General features: G+C 45.9%; 1 protein-coding gene across 4 annotated transcripts in view; it reads right to left on the bottom strand.

The window, feature by feature from the left end:
- The window catches only part of ARID1A (AT-rich interaction domain 1A), a 69,024-nt gene that overhangs the window by 22,611 nt on the left and 23,244 nt on the right, over positions 1 to 23,169 (bottom strand). For 3 of the 4 annotated variants that reach the window (XM_075522214.1, XM_075522215.1, XM_075522212.1), the window contains 4 exons: positions 14,831 to 15,043; positions 13,636 to 14,097; positions 12,473 to 12,586; positions 6,730 to 6,867 (listed from right to left, as the gene is read on the bottom strand). In XM_075522214.1, coding sequence (XP_075378329.1) covers positions 6,730 to 6,867; positions 12,473 to 12,586; positions 13,636 to 14,097; positions 14,831 to 15,043 — 927 coding nt within the window. The remainder of the gene's footprint in view (positions 1 to 6,729; positions 6,868 to 12,472; positions 12,587 to 13,635; positions 14,098 to 14,830; positions 15,044 to 23,169) is intronic. The other variant, XM_075522213.1, reaches the window with a different exon arrangement.

The raw sequence follows: 23,169 nt of genomic DNA, 5'->3' as shown, positions 1-23,169 counted from the left end.
ATAAAGTCATTTCCCAGCAAAGAAACGCTCTCCCAGCACAGCAGCGTTTTCCGAGTGTGTTATTCAGCAGGACTAAGGTTCTCAGAAGTGCAACTCCTGCAAGGGGAAGGAGAGAACTGGGGACTGGAATGCCTACGTGTGAGCAGCTAATCAGGAAGGAGCTGTTTTCTACCTATCAAGTTATTTTCTCAGGATGCCAACCATCAAGGCACAGAATGGTTTTTTGGTTTTGTTTTGTTGGTTTTTGTTTTTGGTTTTGTTTTTTTTTTTTTTTTTAACTAAACCTAAAAGACACCCTCCAGCTCCGATATCCCATTTACTCAAGCGCACCACAAACTACGGGAAAAAGAAATTTCTCAATCTCTCTACAGACCGTTTTAAGGACGGCCGTAGCAGCAAAGCCTTTAAAAAAAAAAAAAAAAAAGAAAGAAAACCGCATTGAAATAATGGAGACCTGCTGCTGTCAGTGGGTTCTGGATCAAGCCCAAGAGGAGAGGGCCAGTGAGGTTTTATTTGCCTCCCACAGAGCATCAGGAGGAGACCTGGAAAGACACAGCAGCACCAGGAGAAGGGCTCTCCTCTTCCCTCCTCCCGCGAGCGCAGCCAATTGAGCCGAGACAGGAGGTGAGGCTCGACAGCAGTAACTCTGCCAACTTGAAGGAAACGTCAGGGTCTGGAGAATTTCCTCACGTGTTTCCAATGTGTTTTTTATGCATTTTATTGCTCATCTGCCATGCAGATCAAAAACGCTGGAGGGATTCCAACTATTTCACACAGAATCTCACACTCCAGGCTGGCTGCAGCCCCAAAGCCTGAGTTTCTTCACTTGAAATACTGCCCAGTGTTATTTTGGGATGTGACCTGATAGCGGAAGCCCACAGGGACCCTGAAACGATAACTGTTCCAGCTGCGATTGGTTGCCCAACCCTCGCCGATGCCAGCATGGGTTTGTCAGTACTGCTGACAAACAAGGACTCAGCAGCTAACACCTTCTTTTCACACCACAACAAAACCATGCCTGAAATCACACAATCTGGTACCCAAAGGAGGGGGCAGGGGAGTTCATCTATCTCAGGAAAAGGGTTGCAAGTCCTGGCATGACCAACACAAGGGAGCCGGTTAGTTCATGCTGGAAACAGCGAGGTTTCTTTTATACGAAAAGAGGAACCACCATTTCACTATCTGATACAAGCTCATTTGTTAAACAAACATAAAGATGAAACAACAAGAAATACTTCAGATCAAGGTAACAAAACCCCAGAGGAGAAGAGATTCAAGGCTCCACTCTGGCTCATCCCACTGGTCTGGAAGAGCAGGAAGACTGACCAGAAAGCAAACTGATCTCCTCACCGGGGACTGCAGCCTTCCTCTACTACGCCCCTGCCCATCCCCAACCCAAGCGCGTATGAAAAGCGTGGGGGAAGAGGGAAGGAGCGCAGTCAGACTGTAATGATTGTAGGCACTATCAGATCACTAGATAGCACTCAAGGAAATTATGATCCGGAGACGAGCATGTGGTGGAGCTTATAAATTCTGTAAGGCCAGTTGTTTCCATAAAGATGCTTACAAGCCACACCAGAGAACAATGGCTAAATTTATTCCCCGATTCTTTCTGAAAGGGAAAAAGCCTCTTCCTTGCTTCTGACTAATTGAAATACCTGCTTTCTAGTACAATTTCATTTTCTCTGCAGTTTCTTTTCCACTCATTCAAGAACTATCAACACTTAAAAATCACAAGCTTGTCCTTTCCTTCCCCTTTATTTCCACACCCAAAATACCTCAATCCTCTCTTATCACAAAAATTACACAGCTGACTGGCAAGCTAGGATCTCCCTGCTATTTCGGGGAAATGGATAGACTCGTTTCTCCTTCTACAGTACAGACAACTGAATCTTGCATCTTATGCCTCACAAAGCACTCTATCTCGTAACACAAAGCGGCCTGGAGATCTCACCGCGCTCCATTTACACCAGACTTACAGATTCACATCACATCCAAGAAGACACCTTGCAAAGTTGACGAGGTTTCCACAGATGTGACGGAAGGGTCTGGAGAGGGCTCTGCAGCCTGCACCGCCTTCCTACTTACCGTATGCCTCTTCCAGATTGCTTCCCCAGCAGAAACCAGAAGTTGGAGCTGGAGAACACAAGTTAAGCTACAGTAGAAAGCCAGTTGACATTTTTCATCTAGAGAGAGTTATAATCTACTGTCTCCAAAGTTTTTTTCTTGCTGACAAATCAAAGAGTCAGAACAGAGTTTTTCAGTCTCCAAGCTGGTCCAGCTTACACTGGAAAGGCCCACACTCCTGCAAGCCCTGCATCACCACCAGCTCAATTTCAACTGCCATGCTTTAAAATTCTGATAAAAACCATCAGCATGTACCACCACAAACACGAAATCCACTGAGCACTGGCTCTCAGCATTTGGTAGGCAGCTGCAGGTTCGCTGAACACCCTGGGTGGGGAAAGACCTACCATCCCCGTGAGAAGAAACTGAACTATTCCAAAGCCAAAGCAGATTTACAAGTCCTGTCCTATCCCAAAAATATACAAGTTGTCCCAGGGAAGATCACCATTCGCCTCACTCTGCTCTTCTACCATCAGTTATTGTGCAGAAGATAACAAGGCCATCTGTACAGCACCAAAAGCACCTTTTAGATGATCATCATTCTTGGAACACGTATGGGCTGGACAAGAGACGAAGGGGAGGAGGAGGAAGGATGAGTGCAGGATATCTCTCCAATAAAACCTCTTGCCACATCTAGAACATTTCTGGAATTCAAAGTGAAGCAAAAGATCCTGTTAACACTCTCTTCCCGTGTGCTCTGTACCCTGTCATACATTGGAGGAGTGGGGTAGAAACAAAAAAAAAATATATTTTTAAGCTGCCAGTTTACCTGTTACTGATTTTGTGTTCATACATGTGGGGGAAAAGCATGTTCATCCACATTCCCAAGCTACTCAATATGCCTAAAGGCTAATCAAATATAACCAAAGCCTAGCAACACAAGCTGGTGTCCCCTTGACCAAATACAGCTTGCCTCTGCTGCCATGTAGCTCTAACCTCTTACTCTCCAAGATGCTGAAAAGTTGGCTTTTAGCTTAACAGGGAAAGATGACTTTCTTCTGGCATAAGAAAGAGGGAATGCCCAGAAGGAAGATCACTGCCACACCAGCACGAGCTGCACAGTACACTTCTGTGCTTTATGAAAGCTTTTTAAATCCATGGCCTTGCCTCTTCTCTTATACTCCCCCCCCCCCCCCCCCCCCCTTTCAAAATGGGACAAGGGGGAACAAAGGGATTTAATCATGGAACGAAATCACTGGGTTTGGCGCCTCAGATACATCCCTGGAAGCTCAACCTCTGATCTGAGCAAGGACCACATGTGAGCAACTAGAACTAGACAGTTTTCAGGTTCTGCAGCAAGCTCTTTTGGAGAAAAACCCAAGATCCTGGTTACAAAACTAAGCATGCATAAAAATATTTGAGTCCTATTACATGCCACTTACTCATCCAAGCAGTCCTTTGGTAAAGGAAGTAAGTGCTAGACCTTTACTACTTCAACGGAGAAACACCTGCCCACTAAAACAAATATCAGGAAGGTAACACTATCAAGGCTTCAGCCTCTGCTAGATGGAGTCCATATTCCCTTCCCTTACGAGGAGTTTAAGCTCCTCTCGGCATCAGCGCTGACAATTACAAACCTAAGATGGGGACTAGAACATGCAAGAGAGATTCGTGCAGTTTCCTTGCTCAAAAAAGAAGCTGAAAAGCTCATTCTTCCAGGCTGGCTTTAGACAAACTGGTAGAAGCTGCTGGCTCTAGCTGCACTGCAGGAAAAAGAGCATTTGGAAAGGAGGCTGGCAGGAGGAGGGGCTCAGTGTCACACAAGAAATTTTACTCCGACTGCAAAAATAAGCTGCTGTTCTAATCCACCTCAGTAAATCTAGGTGAGTCTGGTTGTTTGGCAGAAAGCAGGTACAAAATAAAAAGGGAGGACGATAGACGGAAGTGCTGCTGGCTTTACTACATTCCTGCAACGGGAGACCTTGCAAAACAGCCAGCACTGCTACCGCAGCAGCCATTGATTTTTCAGAGGTCGATACTCCACTCCCACAGATCTACTCGGCAGGAGCTTTAATCACATCTACTGCTCCTACCCTGTGCCACCCCTCCTTCTCTTCCCCCTCCAAATAAAATTAAAAAAAAAAGGGGGGGGGGAGGGAGGCAAGGGGACTTTCCTCCCCCTTCAAACACTGAGCAGACTAACAAATTTCATTTTCTCGGTCTTTGGAGAGGAGAGATTCAAAAGCTGTAGTTGCAGCACAAAGTAGAGAAGGAGTAACATGATTCATCCACAGAACAAGATGTCGCTGAAGGGAAAACCCACCATGTGGAAGGCCAGCATTCCCACACGGGGAGCGCTGGGTGCTGAGCTCTTCTGCAAGACCCTGGGAAATGCAGCAGCAAAACTCTCCACAAGAGTTTCCATTTAACCCTTTGAAAGCTGCTCAGCTTCTAAAAAATACTCCTAGGTATAGATAAACATTGATACAACACAAAGTATTCAAAGCAGCAGCGGTAAATGCTGAAGTTTTGCTTGACAGAGTAGTGTCACTTTAGCTAACGCAGAAGTTGGTCCCGTCATCCAGCAGCAGCGCTGCCACACAAAAGGATAAAACCTCCAGCTTCGACAGTAACACCGACCCTAAAATAAATTGCAGGAAAGAAGCACGGAGGACCCCAGGCACAATGAGCAGCAACGTTGCAGCAGCAGCAGAGGATGCTCTCAGCAACGCTGATTTTTTTGGAGGGTGTTGGGGATGCAGGGGGAGCGAGACCTACAAGTCGATCACATCGATCAGAAAGGCTGGTCTGACACCAGGCCTCGGGAAGGCAAGCGCAAGTGAGAAACTAGCATGGGTCTCAGATGACAGACCACAACCCGCTTATTTAAAGAGCTTTTGTTTTTCTTCCAGAGGTTTTTAAGTGTTCTGCTTCAGTCTGAAGACGAACCCCAGATGACACAAAGCGCTAAATCACGTAAAGAGGCAGGAAGCTACCCTCTTATTGCCAGCCGTAAGGATATTCCAATTCCCCAGCAGTGCTTCCTCTGGAAGGCGCTTTCCAGTCTCCAATGTGTTCAATTTAGACTCCAAAGCATTTAGTCACGTCAGCATGTGACTATGCCACCATGCCAACCACACGAGTTACGGTGGGCAAAGAAACGCAGCAAAGGCAGGAGTCTGAAATGATTAAAAAAAATGTAAAAGGCCCCTCTTCAGGCGAACACTTTGGATTTTAAGACAACTCAGCTTTGAGTATTGTTATCAGCCTCTTTGAAACAATTAAGAGTGACAGAATCAATTTCTAAAAAAGCAGAAGGAAGGAAGATTTTAGGAGAGAACAAGATTTCTAAGGTATCAGGTATTTGCAAGCCTGATGAATCTGGAGGTACTCTCGCCCTAAAAAGCTGCTGAAGAGACAGCTAAAAGCTGGCAGCTCCTTCCCAAAGTCCGTCGTAGCTATGGGGAGGCAGCGATGGAGCAACACGAGGGGCTACGGCTGAGCCCCCTGACACTGCCAGCTGGGGCATCTCCAGAGAAAGCACTTCCAGCCAAGAACCTGCCTGCAATACCGCACCCAGGTACCGCTGATCTGGATGGGACAGAGAAACTGAAGGCACATTTGGAAAGAATCAAGGAAATTCTCCTCTTGCCCTGGCTCAGAGCAGCGAGCGTGCACGGGAAGAGGTAACATAACCATGGAAACTTGGCCCAGGCCAGACGCTGACGTACGCCCGGTGCTGCCTTCGGGGTCAGGGTGCCAGAACAGTCAATTCCTAGAGATGTCACTTCTTGTCATTTCAGGAAATTCGTCTTTTTCTTTTTGTTTTTTTTTTTAAATAAAGGTTTCTATTTTCCTGGGTAAGACCTGATTCAAAATTATAATAAAAACCAATTACACAACTCCTCCTCAAATTACCAGGACTTTTTGAAATCACAGCGCGAGCCTTGTACCCACAAGGGTGCGGGCACAAGCCCATCCGAGCAGCGTGGCCGCTGCAGGAAGGGAGCGGAGCAGACCAAGCCTTGGGCCCCTGCCATGCCCCACATTTGAGCGCCATGTGGAAACAGTTTTCTCCACGGCTTTTATGATCGTGCACGTCTCCAAGACAAGTCAATCCAGCATGCCAAAAGGACATTAAGAGGAAAATGATTCCTGTAAACTGAAAGCTCAGGTGTGGCAGCATTTAAAACGCGTGTAGCGCTGTCAGCCAAAGTTAAACACCTTCATTTAGCCCTGCAACGGCTCCACGCAGCAGGTGAAGGTCACATCAACGTGGACTCTCCCTCCCTTGCACGGTGTGGGACCTCTGGCAGGGTTAAGTTTTGATGGAAAGGGAAGAGGATGAGGCTAGTATGTCCGACATCAGCCTGACGAGAGGCTTCCGCACATTTTAAAGGGTCTCCAATGACACCAAGTCAGCAGCAAAAAGGAAGTGAAAAACTGATTTCCCTGCCCTACAACAACGAGCTTCTTGAAAGCGTGTTTAAAGCGGAGGGTCACCTCGCGAGACGTGCGCTTCAGCAGTTATGGTGCAAGGAGTAGCTCCGTACGTTCAGGCTGCAGCGGCGCAGGGGATGCGTGTGACAGAGCACAGACTATTGTTCAGGATCCAAGACCAGAACTGGTCATCCTACAGCAATTTCCTGATTAAATACTGACCCGCCTAGTCACTCTGGCCGGGCCTAAAAGAACAAGAGCCCGTCCTCTCCCGAGCGAGCTGCCAGCCGTCCCCGCCGCCCACCGCCACGCGGAGGTCGCCGTCTCCTCTTTCAGTTGGGTCCGTAACTGAAATCGCTCCTAAGAAAACGAAAGGCTGGGGGTTAGGGGAATCTGTGCGAGGCGTGCAGGCAGGAAGCAGAGCCGAGCCGCTCGCGACCAGAATAGAAACAGGAAACGAGCCCGGCATCGAGCATAGCACAACCCGCTGCCAGCGCAGGCTCCCACAAAGCTGCATCAGCGGCTCCGCGCGGCATCGTCTCGAAAGGGACGCTTATTGGAGGCGGAGGGCTCCGTGCAGCCCGGAGCGGGCCCGGGCGATGCAGCGTGGGGTGGGGAGTTTCCTCCCGAGCACCGGGTCGGATTAGCTCAGTTCAAACCCGGAGGAAGGGGTGGGAGGAGAGAAAATTGCCACATGGACAAATAGCTGAGCAGCCCCGAGAAGCAGGTCACAGGCGTGAAACATGTCAGTGGAGTGGCTGGAAGATTAGGGTGGTTTTGCGAGCAGCACTCCACGCTCTCCACAGCTGTAGAGGTTATTAGCAAAATAAAAAAATTACAAAAAAAGGCACAGCCTTCTCAAGAAACCACATGGAAATGATGGCCACGATCACACACCAAGGAAAGCTTAGGCAGGAGCTTCGGTCAGGAAAAAACATTTTCAACTCTCCGTATCACCATAACTTGGGATAGAAACCTTCATATCAGCATAAACTGGAATGCACCGATCTCTCTAATACCAGTGTTTCAGGTATTGTGCTCCTCGGGGCAAGCCTCCGGGTGCTGGTGTGTTTATCTGCATATCCACTGTGATGCCCAGGCACCACAGCATGCAACTGCCCTGCTTTGAAATGCATACATCACTAATCCCTCTCTTAAGGCAAGCAATAAGACAAGCTCAAAAGGCCAAATACAAACCAAACAGAAGCAGGAAGTCCCATATGGAAAAAGAAAAAAGAAGGAAAAAAAAGAAAGAAAAAAAAAAAAGAGCCTGAAGTGACCAGCAAATTCAACTATAAAAGGTTCTTTTCCCCTCCCCCAAAAGAAATTGTCAAAATGATTAATTTTGAGCTCAAAGAATTTTTAAGAAAACATTCATTTCCTGGGCTGCACCTCCCTCCCCATCCACAGCAGCTCTGAGACAGTTTTTTGCTGCATTTCAGCCTGTTGCATTGATTATTTCCAGGTCAGGGGACGCAGCTGACAGAGCTCAACTTTATTCCACTTCAAGTACCTACAGAGTACGAGTTGAAATGGCCACTTTGTAAGAATGGAAAATCCAAACGGTGCTTCCCTGACAACCTCCAGAGTGTCCAAATTCAGAAACTACTTGACTTAAGAAAGGAAGAGGTAATCAAACAAAAAATACCCCACAACTGCTGGGGATATTCACTGAATGGTTCTGTGCAAGCCAAAACTCTGCAGCCTCATTCCTCTCCCCTCCCCATAAAACCTAATTTTGTTAAATCCATGCTGCAAAGATCCAAGACCAGAACGTACGTTCAGAAGTTAAACATGGATCAGGAATTTGGTTTCAGTTGGTTATATTCCTTTCTGCCACTGACAAGACACTTCTCAGACCTGAAGTCAGAGATGAACCAAAGCGAAATGCAGCTGAAGAAGCAAAAGAGTTTTCCAGTAGTGCAAAATACTGAGATTAAAATGATTCGCACTCCACATCAAGATGAAAATAAGTTGCCCAGAAAAGGGATGGGGTTTCTCCCTCTGGCTACGCAGTACACTGACCAAAACAAACTAAGGACATACTGGGGTGGGAATTCTGAAACTTCTGTACAAGCTGCCCCAGTTTGCTTCATTACGTATTTGCTGCAACAAAAACTCAAAAACGCAGCCTTGCTGTTTCAGGACCTCCAAAACCTTGCTGGTATCTGTCCTCCTGGTTCAGCCAGAAGTCCCACCCCATGCAGAACCTTTCCCATCAAAGCACTGCTGAAAACACCACCTCTCACAAAAGTTTTCGTTTCCACAGATAGGAAAGCTTCACTGAAGAAATCCCAGAAGGTCCAGTGAAAAGCAAATACAAGCCAGTATACACTGGTATCAAATCAGTTTTGCTTTATAAGTGGCTTTTGGGGCCAACCTGGAAGTCCTAATACCACAGCTATCAACTTCTGTGGTTGGGAAGGTACAAACAGCCTGGCACGGCAACGACTGTCTTGATGCTCTACTCCTCATCCATCTCAAAGACATCAGAAACTTGCACTCAACTCCTTCAAGACAGCCCATAAGACAGAGACTAGGGCAAGATAACAATTTGTTGCATGTTCCATAATGAGATACAAAATTCCTCCCAACAAGCCTAAAACCCCAGAGAACTTTGCAGCAGAACTGATTTGCAATCCCAAATGGATGTCCTAGCACCCTATTTGCTTTCCCTGTACTTGCTACCAGCACCTTCCATGTCTAAGCAGAAGATAATTAATAGCTGGAAATATTTCACTCCTACAGATTCAGAATCCAAGCCTCAAAAGGTAAAGACACCAAATAAACTGGATACGACTCGCCAGGAAGAATTCTTTGCTAAGGAGAAGAGACTAGGGAATCTCCCGGGAGAAAGAGATTTATACTAAGGATTACTATTCCTCTATTACACCCAGACACAAAAGACTACACTTCACTTCTCCCATACTCAATAGCAATCTAAGTTTAGTTTAGCTGCAATCCTGACAGAGCCTCCCTAGGGAAACAGCAAATTCTTCAGAGAAATTCTTCACCTAGCCTGCTACAGGAAAAGAGTACCAGCCAGGACACTCGCATGGATGCACTACTCTTTAAAAGGCATCAGTGAGTTCAAGTTAGCAGCATTCTCCCCCAGAATACAGCAAGTATAATCTTCAGAAAGGGAACAACAAACCAGGAAATACTTAAACTAGAACAGCCTATAACGCAAGCAGAAATGGAAGACCAGACATTTTGCTACTTACAGATGAGCAGACAAAGCATTAGAGAAATCAGTAATTTGACTCTTCTGCTGTTAAAAGTCTGAATACGGGAACATCATCAGGAAAAAGTTTTGTTAGTGACACAAAAAACATTATCGGGAAGGTATCTTGAAGACCCCCCACCCAGAACGATCAACATGACATTTCTCAGGCAGATCCTAACAAAGCCAGCGAGAGCTCACAGGAGTTGAACACCCTGACAACGTCACCATCTAGGAGATCAGCACCTCTCGAAACGGTGATAGGATCAGCCGAAGAAATATTCCCCCCTTTATTGCTTAGAATTCCAACATTAATGTTGACATACAATTATCAATGTGTAAAGGCCAAAGACTCGTAAAGGCACTGGGTACATAAATTTAAGACTTCTAACAACCTAAAAAGCAGCAACCTCCTTTTCCTGCTGGAGCTGATCTACGTTCAATTAAAGATGATGCATGGCACGATTTGCCCCGATTCCAAGATACCCAGTGAGCTATTCCACAGTGCCCACTGAGGCTTGGAAGAGGGCTCAGAACTCCACAAAAAATTAAAACCCCACAAACTAACTGTGCTTCTGTAAGTCATACATAACGTTAAAACAGGAATCTAGGAATCCTCCCGAGTAGGATAAACCTTTTTAAAACAGACAGACTGAGCAATATAAGGAAGATAAAAAGAAATTGATAGCACCCTTCCACATAGCTCTTTTGTTTCTAAGCATCCCCAGGCCAAACTTTGTGCAAGAGATTGATCACTGAAACAAAGAGTCGGCTTCCATACACCTCAGAGGTCCTCCCTTTAAACCATTCCACAGCATGGCTGTCTGATGCATTTCTCAATTTACTGACGGGGTGCTGGTCTTGTCCTACAAGATCCTAACAAGGAGACATGGAATTACAAAACACGTACAAGAATAAGGGTGAGTTTCTGCAGGGAGTCTCCTTTTTATAAATTTTTGCCTACCAAGGAAGAGAAGGCCCAAAAATACACTGGGGTTGGGTAAGCTAAAGACTGCTTGATTTCTTAAATGCAAATTATTTGGTGATAAAGTCAGGAAAACAAGATGACTACGAAGTCTGTTTAAAACAGAAGTGAGCTTTATAGCTAGCCAATTCCAAAAGCTGGACCTATTTTTTGCACTCTGGATTTCTCTTCAGCAAACCTCTAAAGTACCTGATCAGACACTGGTGGACATTTAAAACTTTCGAACTGGATCAAATTCCCTTGTTTCGAGGTTCCTTCACTCTCACAGCAGAGATGGATATCTTTTCTTAAACTGCTTGGGAAAAGGGAAAACTTGAAAGGGGCCAAATACATTTAACCACAAGGTATAAAACAAACTCCCACTTGGTGCTGCGAAGGAGCCACTTCTGCTAAACAGAGCAACTAATTCCTATAATCTGAGTCAGAGGGCGCTGATTGGTAGGATTCACGAAGGCTCTATCAACAATGCTACTGAACAGGACTTCCCACCGTTCGGAGCTAGAGCAATTTCTTCAATTACTTCAGTGGCTTCACTTTTCCTACATTCTTCACCAGAAGATGGGTCACATGGAAGAACTTGTGGAGAGGCAGAGTGGAAAGAAACATGCTATTTAAAAGGATTTTTCCCCAGGCCTCAGAACAAATTAAATCTTTGTAATCAGGGTCCAAAAGGCAAAAAAAAAAAAAGAAAAAAAAAAAAAAGAAAATAAAAGAAAGAAAAAAGAAACAACCCACAACTACTCCCATTAGGTGGTCAGAACTAGAATCACCTCGTATTTTGGGTGACAATTTGTACCCGCAATCCAAAGGAATTATTTCAAGGGGCTCGCAACAAAGCCGTTCTCATTGCTGAGAGCAAAAATAACTCCGCTATATACACAGCTCACTCTCCTCTGACCAATCCAACTGCAGCTTGGAAAACTGACTTAGCCAGTGGCTAAATAAAAAAATAAAAGCTCACTCACTTCCTACTGGTTACAATGAAAGTAACCAGCAAAATCAGAACGCAGCAGCTCAAAACTTTTCCTCCAAGTCAGAGGCACAGACCAACTCGTGCAAACCCATCCGAACTTTTAACCCTGCTCCATTTCCTTGATGAAGTTTTAACCCAAAGTTAAACTATTCTGGTCCAAAACCTGCTGGAACACTAGGCACTCATCTCATACCCAACTGTTCACTGTACATACAGCAAGCAGATTTAGAATGCAAAAGAAAATATAATTCTCCATGTGTCAAGGAAGGAGCTATCCGTCACTGATCTTCCTCACTCCAGGTACTAATAAACTTTTCTTTTCCACCAACTGTTCAGTCAGATCGGACCAAAGAAGCTTAAATCGGCAGTATAAGGATCCAATGACACAGAAAGGGAACCACGCTGCCAGTCTGCTAGCCACCAGTGCAACAGTGGGCTGAAGGAACAAGAAAATAAAATAAAAATGAGACGCCTTCCCCTGAAGATCGGGGTCTACTCTAACAGCAGTCAGGTACTTCAGACACTGCAAACAGAAAGCTCAAAAAAATCTTTTAGCTAGAACACACAGACCAGAGTATTTAGGGTTAAACTTTACTCTCAAATCCATTACTTTTGTAAATTACATTTCATCTCCAGTGGGAAGCCAGAAGCTAATGACTTAGTAAAAAGCACAGGCAGCCTCCATCATTCCCATTTCCATGTGGAATACTACCAGTGCTAATTTATCCTGCTGTGCTTCTGATTGCCCTCGCCCCATTCACTTCTAGATCAGCTCACCACTCACCGGCAGGCTAGAAGGTCTGGACTGAAGATTCAAGTTCATATCTTCTTGCCCTTTACTGGAAGCCATTGAGGGAGCAGATGATGCCTGGGACCCAAATGAGTCTTGAGATAACTCCTGAAACATCAAGAAACACCAAAAAAACCACAAATGGGAATAAAATAAAGGCTCTGCTGGAATCACTCTGGTATATTCTCACATTGTGGAAGAATTATGTACCCTTGGTGACATTTGCCCAAAACAGGAAATAAGACAGCAACGAGTTCAAGGCAGCACGCCTACTGCTCCACAGGAGGACAAAGACTGCCGGACTGCTACAGAGACTGTCAGGAGTAGAAGTCTAAAACATGACAAAACAGTAATTCTCCGGCTTTCCCTTATGACAGATCCTGAAGAACAGAGACTGTCCTGGGAGACTGCCCACTTAGCTCCTTGATCTTCTAACATCTTACGATAGCTCCAAGTACTTCGTTACACAAACAAGACAAGTCAATTAAAATCTTCAACTTTTCGAAAGCTAGCTTCAGTGCATTACAATGTTTGCTGAAAGGTCCCATCTAGCTTTTCACACAACTATTTTAATCTGTATCTAATCTAAACTAGATTAATTCATTTAATCTATATCTGTCTAAACTACAAAGCCTTGCTGAAAATAAATACAATTTATGAAAAAAAAAAAAAAAAGCTTCATGATTTTATCTTCAATTCCATGCATTTGCTGCTTTATTTCTCCTCCCTAAAGCCAAGCTTTACATTTAAGAGCGAACTCTTCCATCACCATCTATGTGTCACTCTGCAAACTGTGCTCCGCTATTGTGCTAAACCAAGTAGCTCTGGAGACCACCTGCAGAACTTCCGCAGACCCCAGCGTGAAAACCATTCCAGTACGAAATCCTTTAGACTGGTATTGCCAAACAGCAGCATTTACTCAACACTAGTCTTCAAAGCTGCAGTATTAGCGCGGCTTGGCCTGTAACCACCACAACATCTCTCTGTAAGAGATACAGATCTAGACACAACAGAGAAGGCAGCACATCTATTACCGTAATCATTACGGCCAGCTTGCTGACGTGGAGTTCAACCGACTTGAATGCACAAAGAAAAGGATTTGCCCAAGTTTCTTTAAAAATCACTTACAGAAGGAAACAAAGCAGGAGACAGCCTACCTGAGGAGGGGGGAAGCGTTGCTGGGAGTATGCAGACTGCTGCTGCTGCGGCTGTGACTGAGGGTATGAAGATGACTGCTGAGAAAGAGCCGAGGAAGCTGTCTGCTGAGTTTGTTGCTGCTGCTGGTAGGGCGACTGTGACTGCTGCTGTGAGTAGGGAGGCTGACTCTGTTGATGCTGCTGGGCTGTGGACTGCTGCTGAGGATATGGAGTTGGGGACTGCTGATGGGGCGGCTGGGACTGCTGCTGAGAATAGGCAGGCTGCGATGTCTGGAGTTGTGGAGGTTGAGACTGAGGCTGTTGCTGCTGTTGATAAGAAGGCTGAGAGTGAGGGGTCTGGGATGGAGGCTGCTGAGAATATGGAGGCTGCTGCTGTTGGGGATGAGGGCTTTGCTGGTTGTAATACGGAGTCTGGCTTTGCTGCCCATATGCACTGGGGCCCTGCTGTCCATAAGGAGGAATCTACAGAAGAAGAGGATAGAGTTATACCAGTTATGAAGGTATTTTATACACACACACACACACACAAAATAAGATTATGCTCAAGAAGAAAAAAAATTCAGAGACCTGAGCAGAGCAGTTAAGTGGGAATGTACTGGAAATGCCACTACCTCTATAAGGAAACCTCCCAGACAACAGCAAAAGTCACTTGTGTATGACATTATTCTTGACAGTAACAAAATTTTAATAGGCCCCATAACTACTTTGATAGGGACCCCTATCTGACCACCCTTCAATGACAGTAATATCAAAAGGAAAGACTGCTTGCTCCAGGAAAAAAAAAAAAAAAAAGGTAGCCTTTTGAATCCTGCAAACAGTCCAACAGGAGCCACTTGGATCATGTAGCGAGCAAAAAACTGACCTGAAGTCATTTCTTCTGTAAAGAACAGCTGTGTCTCTAACAGAACACAGTGGAGAAAGACTGTCTTACTGCCCTCGCTATTTTTCCCTTGTTTGATTCACTGCTCTGCTGCTGCCTCTCTTGGAAGCGAGGATGCCACAGGTCCTCATACATTGATCACAGCTGCATCCAGGTGTGGTGCAACACCACACCCGGAGCCTAAAGAAACGCCATTTTACCTAAGCAACTGATTCCAACCTGGTTGAAGGTGGTCCCTTCAGAAGACACAGCACGTTGTTGCTCTTCTGCCTGCCCCTGCTGTAAACAGAGACTACAGAAGCTTGGGTGCTCTACCTGCTGTGCATATGAGATGCTGCCCATTGTACTTTGCGTCCTGCTTTGCATTCCCATGGGATATCTCTGGGGAGTTTGTGGCCCATAGGGCTGTCCTGGATAGCCATGTCCTTGCTGCGGCCCCGCTTGAGGTCCCTGTTGTTGTGTGTATGGGTTGTTTCCTCCATACGGCTGAGGCCTCATCTTCCCCATCTGATCCATTGGGCTCGAAGGCTGCAAAGCAAGTTGTGACACATGATGTACATCCAGCTACGTATAGGAATCATTCACAACTTCCCAAAAAGCCCAGAAGAAAACTTCAACAGGTTGGCACAGAGAAGCAGAAGCTCGTCTGTCGCTTCTCAGGTGCTAAACCCCACAGTTACATTCTGAATTACAGCAGAATTCCTGCTGCCCTTTCAAACCTACAGACGTTTCACAAAGAACAAACGCAATGAGAAGTCATTTTATGCTGACATATCTCCCGTGGCCGGAGGACAGGAAAGAAGGGGGGAAGGATCATTAAGAAAGATGAATTATCAGTGTAAGTGGCTTTTCCCCATAGTAGGTAGTAGTTTAATATCCAGATATTCCACAACAAGGTAAATTTAGGCTGAAAATTTAAATATTCACAAGAAACACTGCTTCTTTCACATATAACAAGGTCTCCCAAAACACTACAGGCTGTTAATTTACACTTACGCATTTCAATTAATCCATATTGATGTAGTAATACTGGGCAGTGCTACTGACATTCACGGCATTCAAGACTGCAGTTCCATTTCTGCATTTTTGTTTGTTTTTTTTAACATGCGCTTTGTGTCTGCTGCCTTTTGTAGAATAAAGGTTTCTAAATCAAATTTCTTTGGATGCATGAAAAAAAAAAAAATTGCCAGCCTTGAAAGTCAGGTCCCCACGTTTTAGAGCGGATATGATGAGATGAGTGAATAAATGCAACTTTCCTAGGACTTCCTAATCTGTACTACCCCTGCCTGGAGCCAAGGCATAAGAACAGTCAATCGAATTTCCTGAAAATATTATAAACCTCAAAACACAGTCTTTCCACCTAGGCAGTACTATTCTCACACTAAAGCAAGGCCTGTTTTGGCGTAGTGACCTCTAAATGAATCCCAGGCGCAGTCTTTAACCTCCATCACTCGGACTGAATGAGAATTGTTCACTGATCTCCTGATGACCTAACTAATACCAATTAGATGTTTTCCACCAGATCACCATGACAATGGACTCTCTATTACACCATTCCTTCCTGCAACTAGCCCTAGGGTGGTATTTGTACAGATCCACTCTCTCTTGCTGAGATCAGGTGCTTAAGGAGTGGCACTACAGGCCTGCACAAGCAAATATCGCACAAAGCCAGCTCCTGCTGGAAACCTCAAAGAATCCCGGAGACCAGAACAGTATTTCAGTTATGTTTGCAGAATCCACCCTCCTAGGAAAAAAAGTTCGTGCAGTATGCTACACTTCAGAAAATCCTACCCCAACAGCCAGCACAGCTTGAAGTCCCAACACACAGACCCTGAAAACATTTGTTTGACCAGCTGTCTGCTACGTTTTGCCTGCCAGCCGAGCCACACAGCCCCGAGCCCACGCCAAACAGAAGTAAGCAGGGGCGCAACGGGGAGTTAATGGTACTCGTGGGGCAACAGGAGCTGGGCCACGGGAGGGAATTTAATGGAGATGGCAGGAAAAGCACCCCATTTTTGGTAAGGAGGGGCTACCCACTCAACTGAAATCGGGCTCCCTTAGACAAATTTGCACCAATATGGCACAAATCAATTAAGAACCAGGTCCAAGTCCCCGCCTCCACTCCAGTTCAGCCCCGGACACCCCTGAAAATACGGTGTTTGCCGTCCTATGGAAGCTGTTCGCAAACGACCGCGTCCATGGCACCAGTATGATTCTCTCTATCAAGGCAGATTTTAGATGCCCTGCCATGCTCAGTTGTGCTAGATGCTTCCATTTTCATCCATACTGATACTAAAACAGGTCAGAAAAAGTTACGTTTCACGTTTTATGTTCAAGTTACCACAGATGCTAGCGCTGAGGAGTAACACGGACAGAGGCTGCAGGACCTCAGAGAAGGAAGCCCGGAGAAGGCCTAGATCCTACACTGCCGATGGCCATACCCCACAGACCATGCCACGCACCCACACGGGGGTTTGTACCATGCTCTGAAAAGAAGCTTCCATTCAGGGGGTCAGGAAAAAAAAAAAAAAAAAAAAAAAAGAGGTCTTTGATGGCTGTAGTCTGAATCCTCAGAGCTACAGTGACTTACCTCCTGAATGGCAGCACCCATGTGGAGCCTTCATACAGTCTCACGGATGCAAATTGTGTTTACATCTTTCAAGCAATTGTCCCTAATGCTTCCTGAGTCTTGCCTTGTGGGTATCACCTTAGATTACTGACATCTTTTCCCTCCCCACACTATCTTCTTTGGTATGTAAAAACGGTGCCACCAGGAGCCTTCCCAGCCCCTAGCTTTTGACCAAGTCCAACCTCTCTTTCACCACCCCCCAAACACACACCTCCTTCCTTCTTCTACCTGATCAAGTGCAACTTTGGGGTTACTGACTAAACATTTCAGCATCTTTTCCGCTTGTTACTTGCTTCCTCCTGGTTGTTACCTCACCTTCGTAGCCCGCTAGCAAGGGCAGCTTCTCAAATACATTCCTGTTTGGGGATTATTTTTAGTTTTTATTTTTTTTTTTAAACTGCACACACCACATGCTGCCTCTTCTGCACAGATTTTCTTGTCTGTGGTCACCCACAAAGCTAACCATATCTTCAGGAAGGATAGAAACAAGGTGAAGATCCACTTTTCCATGACTCCTACAGGAAGCATGACGACTGTTAAAAAACTTCAAGAAACATTTGGAATTGTTTACGCAGCTATAAAAAAAAAAAAAAAAGAGAGAGAGAAAAGAAAAAAACCCAAAGCACAAAACCCAAACATATTTCCAGGATGTGACCAAGTCGTCACCTTGATTGCTCAGCGTAGGAGTACACGACGTGCTTCCAAACTGCGCTGCTTTGAACTGCCACTCTTCCACAAGGCCCTAGCGCACAGAGGATGCTAAAAACAAACATGAAGAGCATCACTCTAAATTACAGCCTTATAGATAAAATTCTATAAACAGAAGAAATGTAAACGCCAATTAATCTCTAATGAAGGAACTATTTCATACGCACACTCCTGACTCGCTGCAAACCAACAGGCTAATTCGTGCTCCCTGGGGCTGCCGTGTACATCTCAAATGCTGCCACGCATTGTTTCTTCCTTCAAAATCTCCCTTTAAAGACACGCATCTCTTTCGCTGACAGGGCTTTAACTGCTCTCATCTTAGCAGCGTTGCTCTGGCTTAAAGAGCCTACCATCAGAAGCCTACTTGAATCTGCTATCTCAATCCTTTTAGGTAATTTAACAACACGTGCCTCAAGAAAAGAACAGTCAAAGTTGAAACGCAGTGAAGTGCAGATCGATCCAAGAGCTCGTGCGAAGAATTTGGGGGGAGCAGAGGTGCCGCACAGCTCCTTTGTACGCTCACGTTACACGAGGTGGGTAAGCCAAGAGGAAGCGACGCCGGTTCGCTTGCACGAACACTTCAGGATAAATGAGGAAATACCAAACTCCGACTGCAAAAGGCTGGAGATTCTTCTCTGGACTGATACATGGGAAATCCTTTCAATAGGAAACCACAGGAGTAGATTACTGTGATTACACTTCAAAAGCAAAGGCCCTGCCACAGAGAGACAGAATTGAGAGAGAGTGTTGCTCCTTCATCACTGAAGTCCAGACCCCCTGCTTACACCTCCTTGCATTCATAGAAATTGCTTCTATTCTCCCTTCAATCTCAGTATCTCTGCTGTTTTATAACACTGTTAAGTACCAGAACTTGGCAAAACATAGTCCTGTCACCCGTCAAACTTTCAAAAGCAAAGTTGTTTGGTACGGTGTGTAATAAAAGCGACCGTAAGCCAGTGCTCCAGAGAAACTGCTGAGCTTTCGAGAAAATTTAAGATATTTCTAGACTAAGAGCTTGTAACAGCAAGCCCAAAGCGAGCTTAAATCGCCGAGTTCGAAAGCTCTCCAAATCAGTATGTGTGATGTAAAGGATGTCAGACCCCTAAAATGAAACGGCACCGTGAAAACCAGCTATTCTTCAAAAACAACGCCAGAGCTCTCCTAAGGAAAAAAAAGTTTCTAAGCAGACGAGAGGGTTCCACAAACAATTCTTTTCAGATTTTGTCCGGTACAAGACAAATTTGGCCTCTAGAAAGAACAGTTTGGTTAAATTGGAGGGGACTTGCTTAATGGTCCCAGCAGGAAAACGAGTAAAGGGAAGAGGCAAATCCCACTTCGGAAGCAAGAGCCAAACCCTCCACAGCTGTATAGAAAAATACAATTTTGACTTTCCCCGGTTACCTTATTACATATTTCTATTTTATTATGCCAGAGGAAGAAAAGGAAGGAGAGTCATTCACTGAACTCTCCAGTTTCAAATCAGCATCATTCAATTATTGGCAAACGTGGGTATTGGCCACAACTGGTTTCCTCAGCCGCCCCCAAAAAAATAAAAAGGCCAAAAAAATAATAAAAAAAGCCCTAAGCTCTCACCTTGGATTTGAGATCTTTTCCTGACCATATTTGTTGTCCATTTTTTGTGATAAAAATAATAAAAAGCATTACTGGCTGTTTAACCGAGAGAAGCCCTAATTGATTCCCACAGTAATTAACCTGCATTTTACCTCGGAGAGTGGTAGTTAAGGAAGTCGGCACTGCTATTTATAACTCATCTCAAATTGAGGGCAGACTGCCTAAAATCTAACACATCCCAGCTGTACTCCTGTTTGAACTGGGGCCAAGGGAATTTTTTAAAGCAATCTTGGCACTGAATGAATGACACCAACAGTATGAGCGCGCGTGTGGTTGTGTTGTGGTGACGTAGCAGTGGAGGTGGAAGGGGAAGGGGGGGCAGCACGCCGTAATCCCTCTCCCAAGCCCGCTCGACGCGTACAGGCTCGGCCCCGGCCGGTACAACGTGCCGGAGCCGCCCACCAAGAACCAAACACAGGAAACGTCTTTTCCTGTGGAACGCCTTGAAGTGAGAAGCACATGGCTAATCTGCATAAAAGCAAAGCCACACCACTCCTGCCAGGAAGGTTAGTGCTCGTAATCTCTGGCCACGGAGCTGGCTGCCTGCGAGGACTTGGACCTGCGCCTGATAACCCAGAAAGAGCCGAGAACAGATGGGCAAGGACCCCGGCAGAAACAGCACCGCGCACGTGACTCGCCACATGGCCCTGCGAGCACAAACCATTGTTTGGCTGCTGAGCGCCAGTACAAAGACAAGCCCGACCGGGCCCCGCAAATTCAGCGAGAGGCGGCAGCTGCTCCCCTACCATCGTCAGGCTGGCCGGAGGACGGGGACCACCAAACCCCAGAGGTCTGGAAGTCACCAAGCTGAGAAGATGCTGACCGGCGCCAGCACTGGTTAACAGCGTCCCGCAGGCTCAGAGAACGAACTGCTCACCTCCCCGAGGCTGAATCCGGATGGGATCTTACTGAAGTGAAGAAAGTAGGTCTTGGTAGACGAGCACGCTCTCTCCTCGTGTCTCCAACCCCTCATTACCCAAAGGCAAGGGCAAGCAGTCTCTGCAGCCAGTGAAGTTACAAAGCAGATTGTCATGTTGGCTATAAAAATTATATGAGCAATGGACAATGCTGGGAAAGGGGAATCATTTTCCCTAAGAATTAGTCAGCTGGGATCATGGTCATATTGGATTTAATCATTGAAACCAGGCAAGAAAATAAAAACACTCGCGCTCCCCCCCAACCTTTCTGTGCCATTTCTATCAAAATCAACAAGCTGTACGAAGCAATCAGCAAGAGCAGCACCAGCTGAACAGGCTGGTAACACCTACAGTGGCTCACGGAAAAGACCTGGGTTCAACATCAGCAGCTTTCCCTGCCCATTTTCCAGGGCATTCCTCCCTGCTGAGAAACACCAACCACGCCAAGGCAGGCAGGGGAACCTCCACATGAAAGTCATGGCAAATGGAGAATCACTCGGGAAAAATACTTTGCCTTGATCGCAAGGCTGCCAAGAGGCTTGATCAACTGAGCATTAATGTTTCTAAAAAGCATTCCTTATCAAAGTGCAGAGCCTGCACTGACCTTTGCCGTTTCTAGTATGTTCCACATCCTCTGGAGCTACCAAGAGCTCAGGGTGCTGTGGGACACCAAGGCTGGGTAAGGTCTTGGAGGTCCCAACATCCATTAACACACTGCATCCAGGCATGAGGGATTTGACCTCCCACCTCTAAGCCCTCCCCCTAAACTAAACTTCTGCCATATTTTCAAGTTCAAAGGGTACTATGAGAGTTACACTGCCTGCAACATCAAGGCACCAGTGCCCTGAACAAGACAAACCCAATTTTCCACATACTCACCAGTATTAAGCTACTTTAGGTGTGATGGTGCCTGCACCTGGTGTGATGGTACTTGTGAACAAGCGTGAAACGCACAGGAGGGATTGCCCCAAGCTGGCACAAAGCCTCGCAGACCCACCAAAACCAACCAGGCTGGTGCACACCAACTGAAAGACGGAGGCAAGCAGACAGTTACTCCCTTGCAACATCATCCAACCACGGCAACGCCATGACGTCACTGAGGAAACAGAACTAACAGGGAGGGGGGAACACAACAACATCCAACGGGCAACACAAGATGCTTCAGCAAACCCTACTTTCAGCCGCAGGACGCCCTCACGCCTCAAGTTTGCACTTCAGACACTTTCATGCCCGTCCGTATCTCCTCAAACTCCACGCACAAGTGACTCCAATTCCTCCATGGCCAGTCTAGAGAGTTCAAGCTGAGAAACAAGCACAAACCAACAACCGTCCTCATTCGCGAGCAAACACGGTTCATCTTCCAGTGAGGAACACTTTCATCTGATCTATTTAAGGTGCAACTGGCTGTGCTAAGGTCAATATCCCAGCCTGAACTTGCTGCCTTTTATAGCCTTCTGAAGGGCCAGCACACTGGGGCATACTTCATTGCCTCTCTTCCTATGGCGGTCTGCTTTTAAAGAGAGGTGGAAGAGGCTGAGGGGAAATTAAAGTTAAGATAAAAAGAAAAATCCTCCTGTAGAGGATTTTAGTAGCAGTAGATGAAGATGTCCCCAAAAGACAAAACACCTAGAGAACCCCGCAGCAAACACTCCACGGATATGTATCAAGTGTCTCACCAGGACAGTTTAAACGACACGCGTGTTTTACCAAGAACGTCATCACAGAAATGTGCACTTCCTTTTTCCCTTTTCGCCTCTCTTTTTTAAACTTGAGAAATCTACCTACTTCCTTCAGCCCCTCAGCACAAGCAGGACAACACGCCAAGCCTGCGCCGGCACTGCTCAGCACCCATCAGTTACTTTCCTTGCCCCTCTCCAGGGCAGGACCCATCACTTTGGGAAACAAGCACTCCATTGGAGACCAAAGCCAACGCTTCTGCGAGGCAGTACGACTCCTGCAAAGACCAGGCCAGCAACAGCAAACAAATGTCCCGTGCCTGCCCTACAGTGACAGTCAGCTCTGCTCCGAGGTTGCCTACACGTTGTCCTCCCCCAGGCTCCTACACCTCGCTGCAGTCATGAAGCAGGCTGGGTTGCTCTGCCTCACACCCATAAGCTTGGGGTACCAAAACCTGACTTTTGGAATGTCGTACAGGATTGGTTTCAGGGTTACAAACACTCGCCCTTGGGAAACTTGCAGGACAAATCAATTTTTATGTAACCTACAGAAAAATAAAACTCCCCATCTCGCCCCCACAAATCCTAGAATCTAACTTAGATTTTAATACATAACCAAGAGGCAATGTATCATTATCACCTCATTATCAATGGCCAATGCATTAAATGGCCAGATTAAGTTATTGGTTGCCAAAGTGTTCCAATAACTGACCTCTGCTCAATAGTTTCAGTTCTCCAAGTAGAGAGAGCCTGGTTTTTCTTCTGACTTTTTGCAGTAGGTCAGAGTTTGACTGAAGACACTTTCTATTCCTCTAATCTTCTGCTAACACGCAGACCTCAGAGTAAGCTAACGCTACACACAAAACGGGACATTTTCTAAATTACTTCGGTCACCTGCTTCTAACCAAGAGTTATTTGGAGCTCCTGTAAACTTAAAATCAGCCCTGTTAAATGTTGCTCCTTTCCTTGATTATACATTACACCAGTTCCTTTGGGGAGACTTTCTGTAAATCCAGGATACTAATTTTACCAGTGGAAAAAAGATGAAGACATTTTCTCCAAGCAGCTATACTGCGAACTATATCTTCCTGG

The sequence above is a fragment of the Mycteria americana genome, chromosome 21 (assembly GCF_035582795.1).
Source record: "Mycteria americana isolate JAX WOST 10 ecotype Jacksonville Zoo and Gardens chromosome 21, USCA_MyAme_1.0, whole genome shotgun sequence".
In the NCBI taxonomy this organism is placed as follows: Eukaryota; Metazoa; Chordata; class Aves; order Ciconiiformes; family Ciconiidae; genus Mycteria; species Mycteria americana.
Note: the sequence above shows the minus strand (reverse complement) of the source record. Positions and strands in the feature narration are given on the sequence as shown.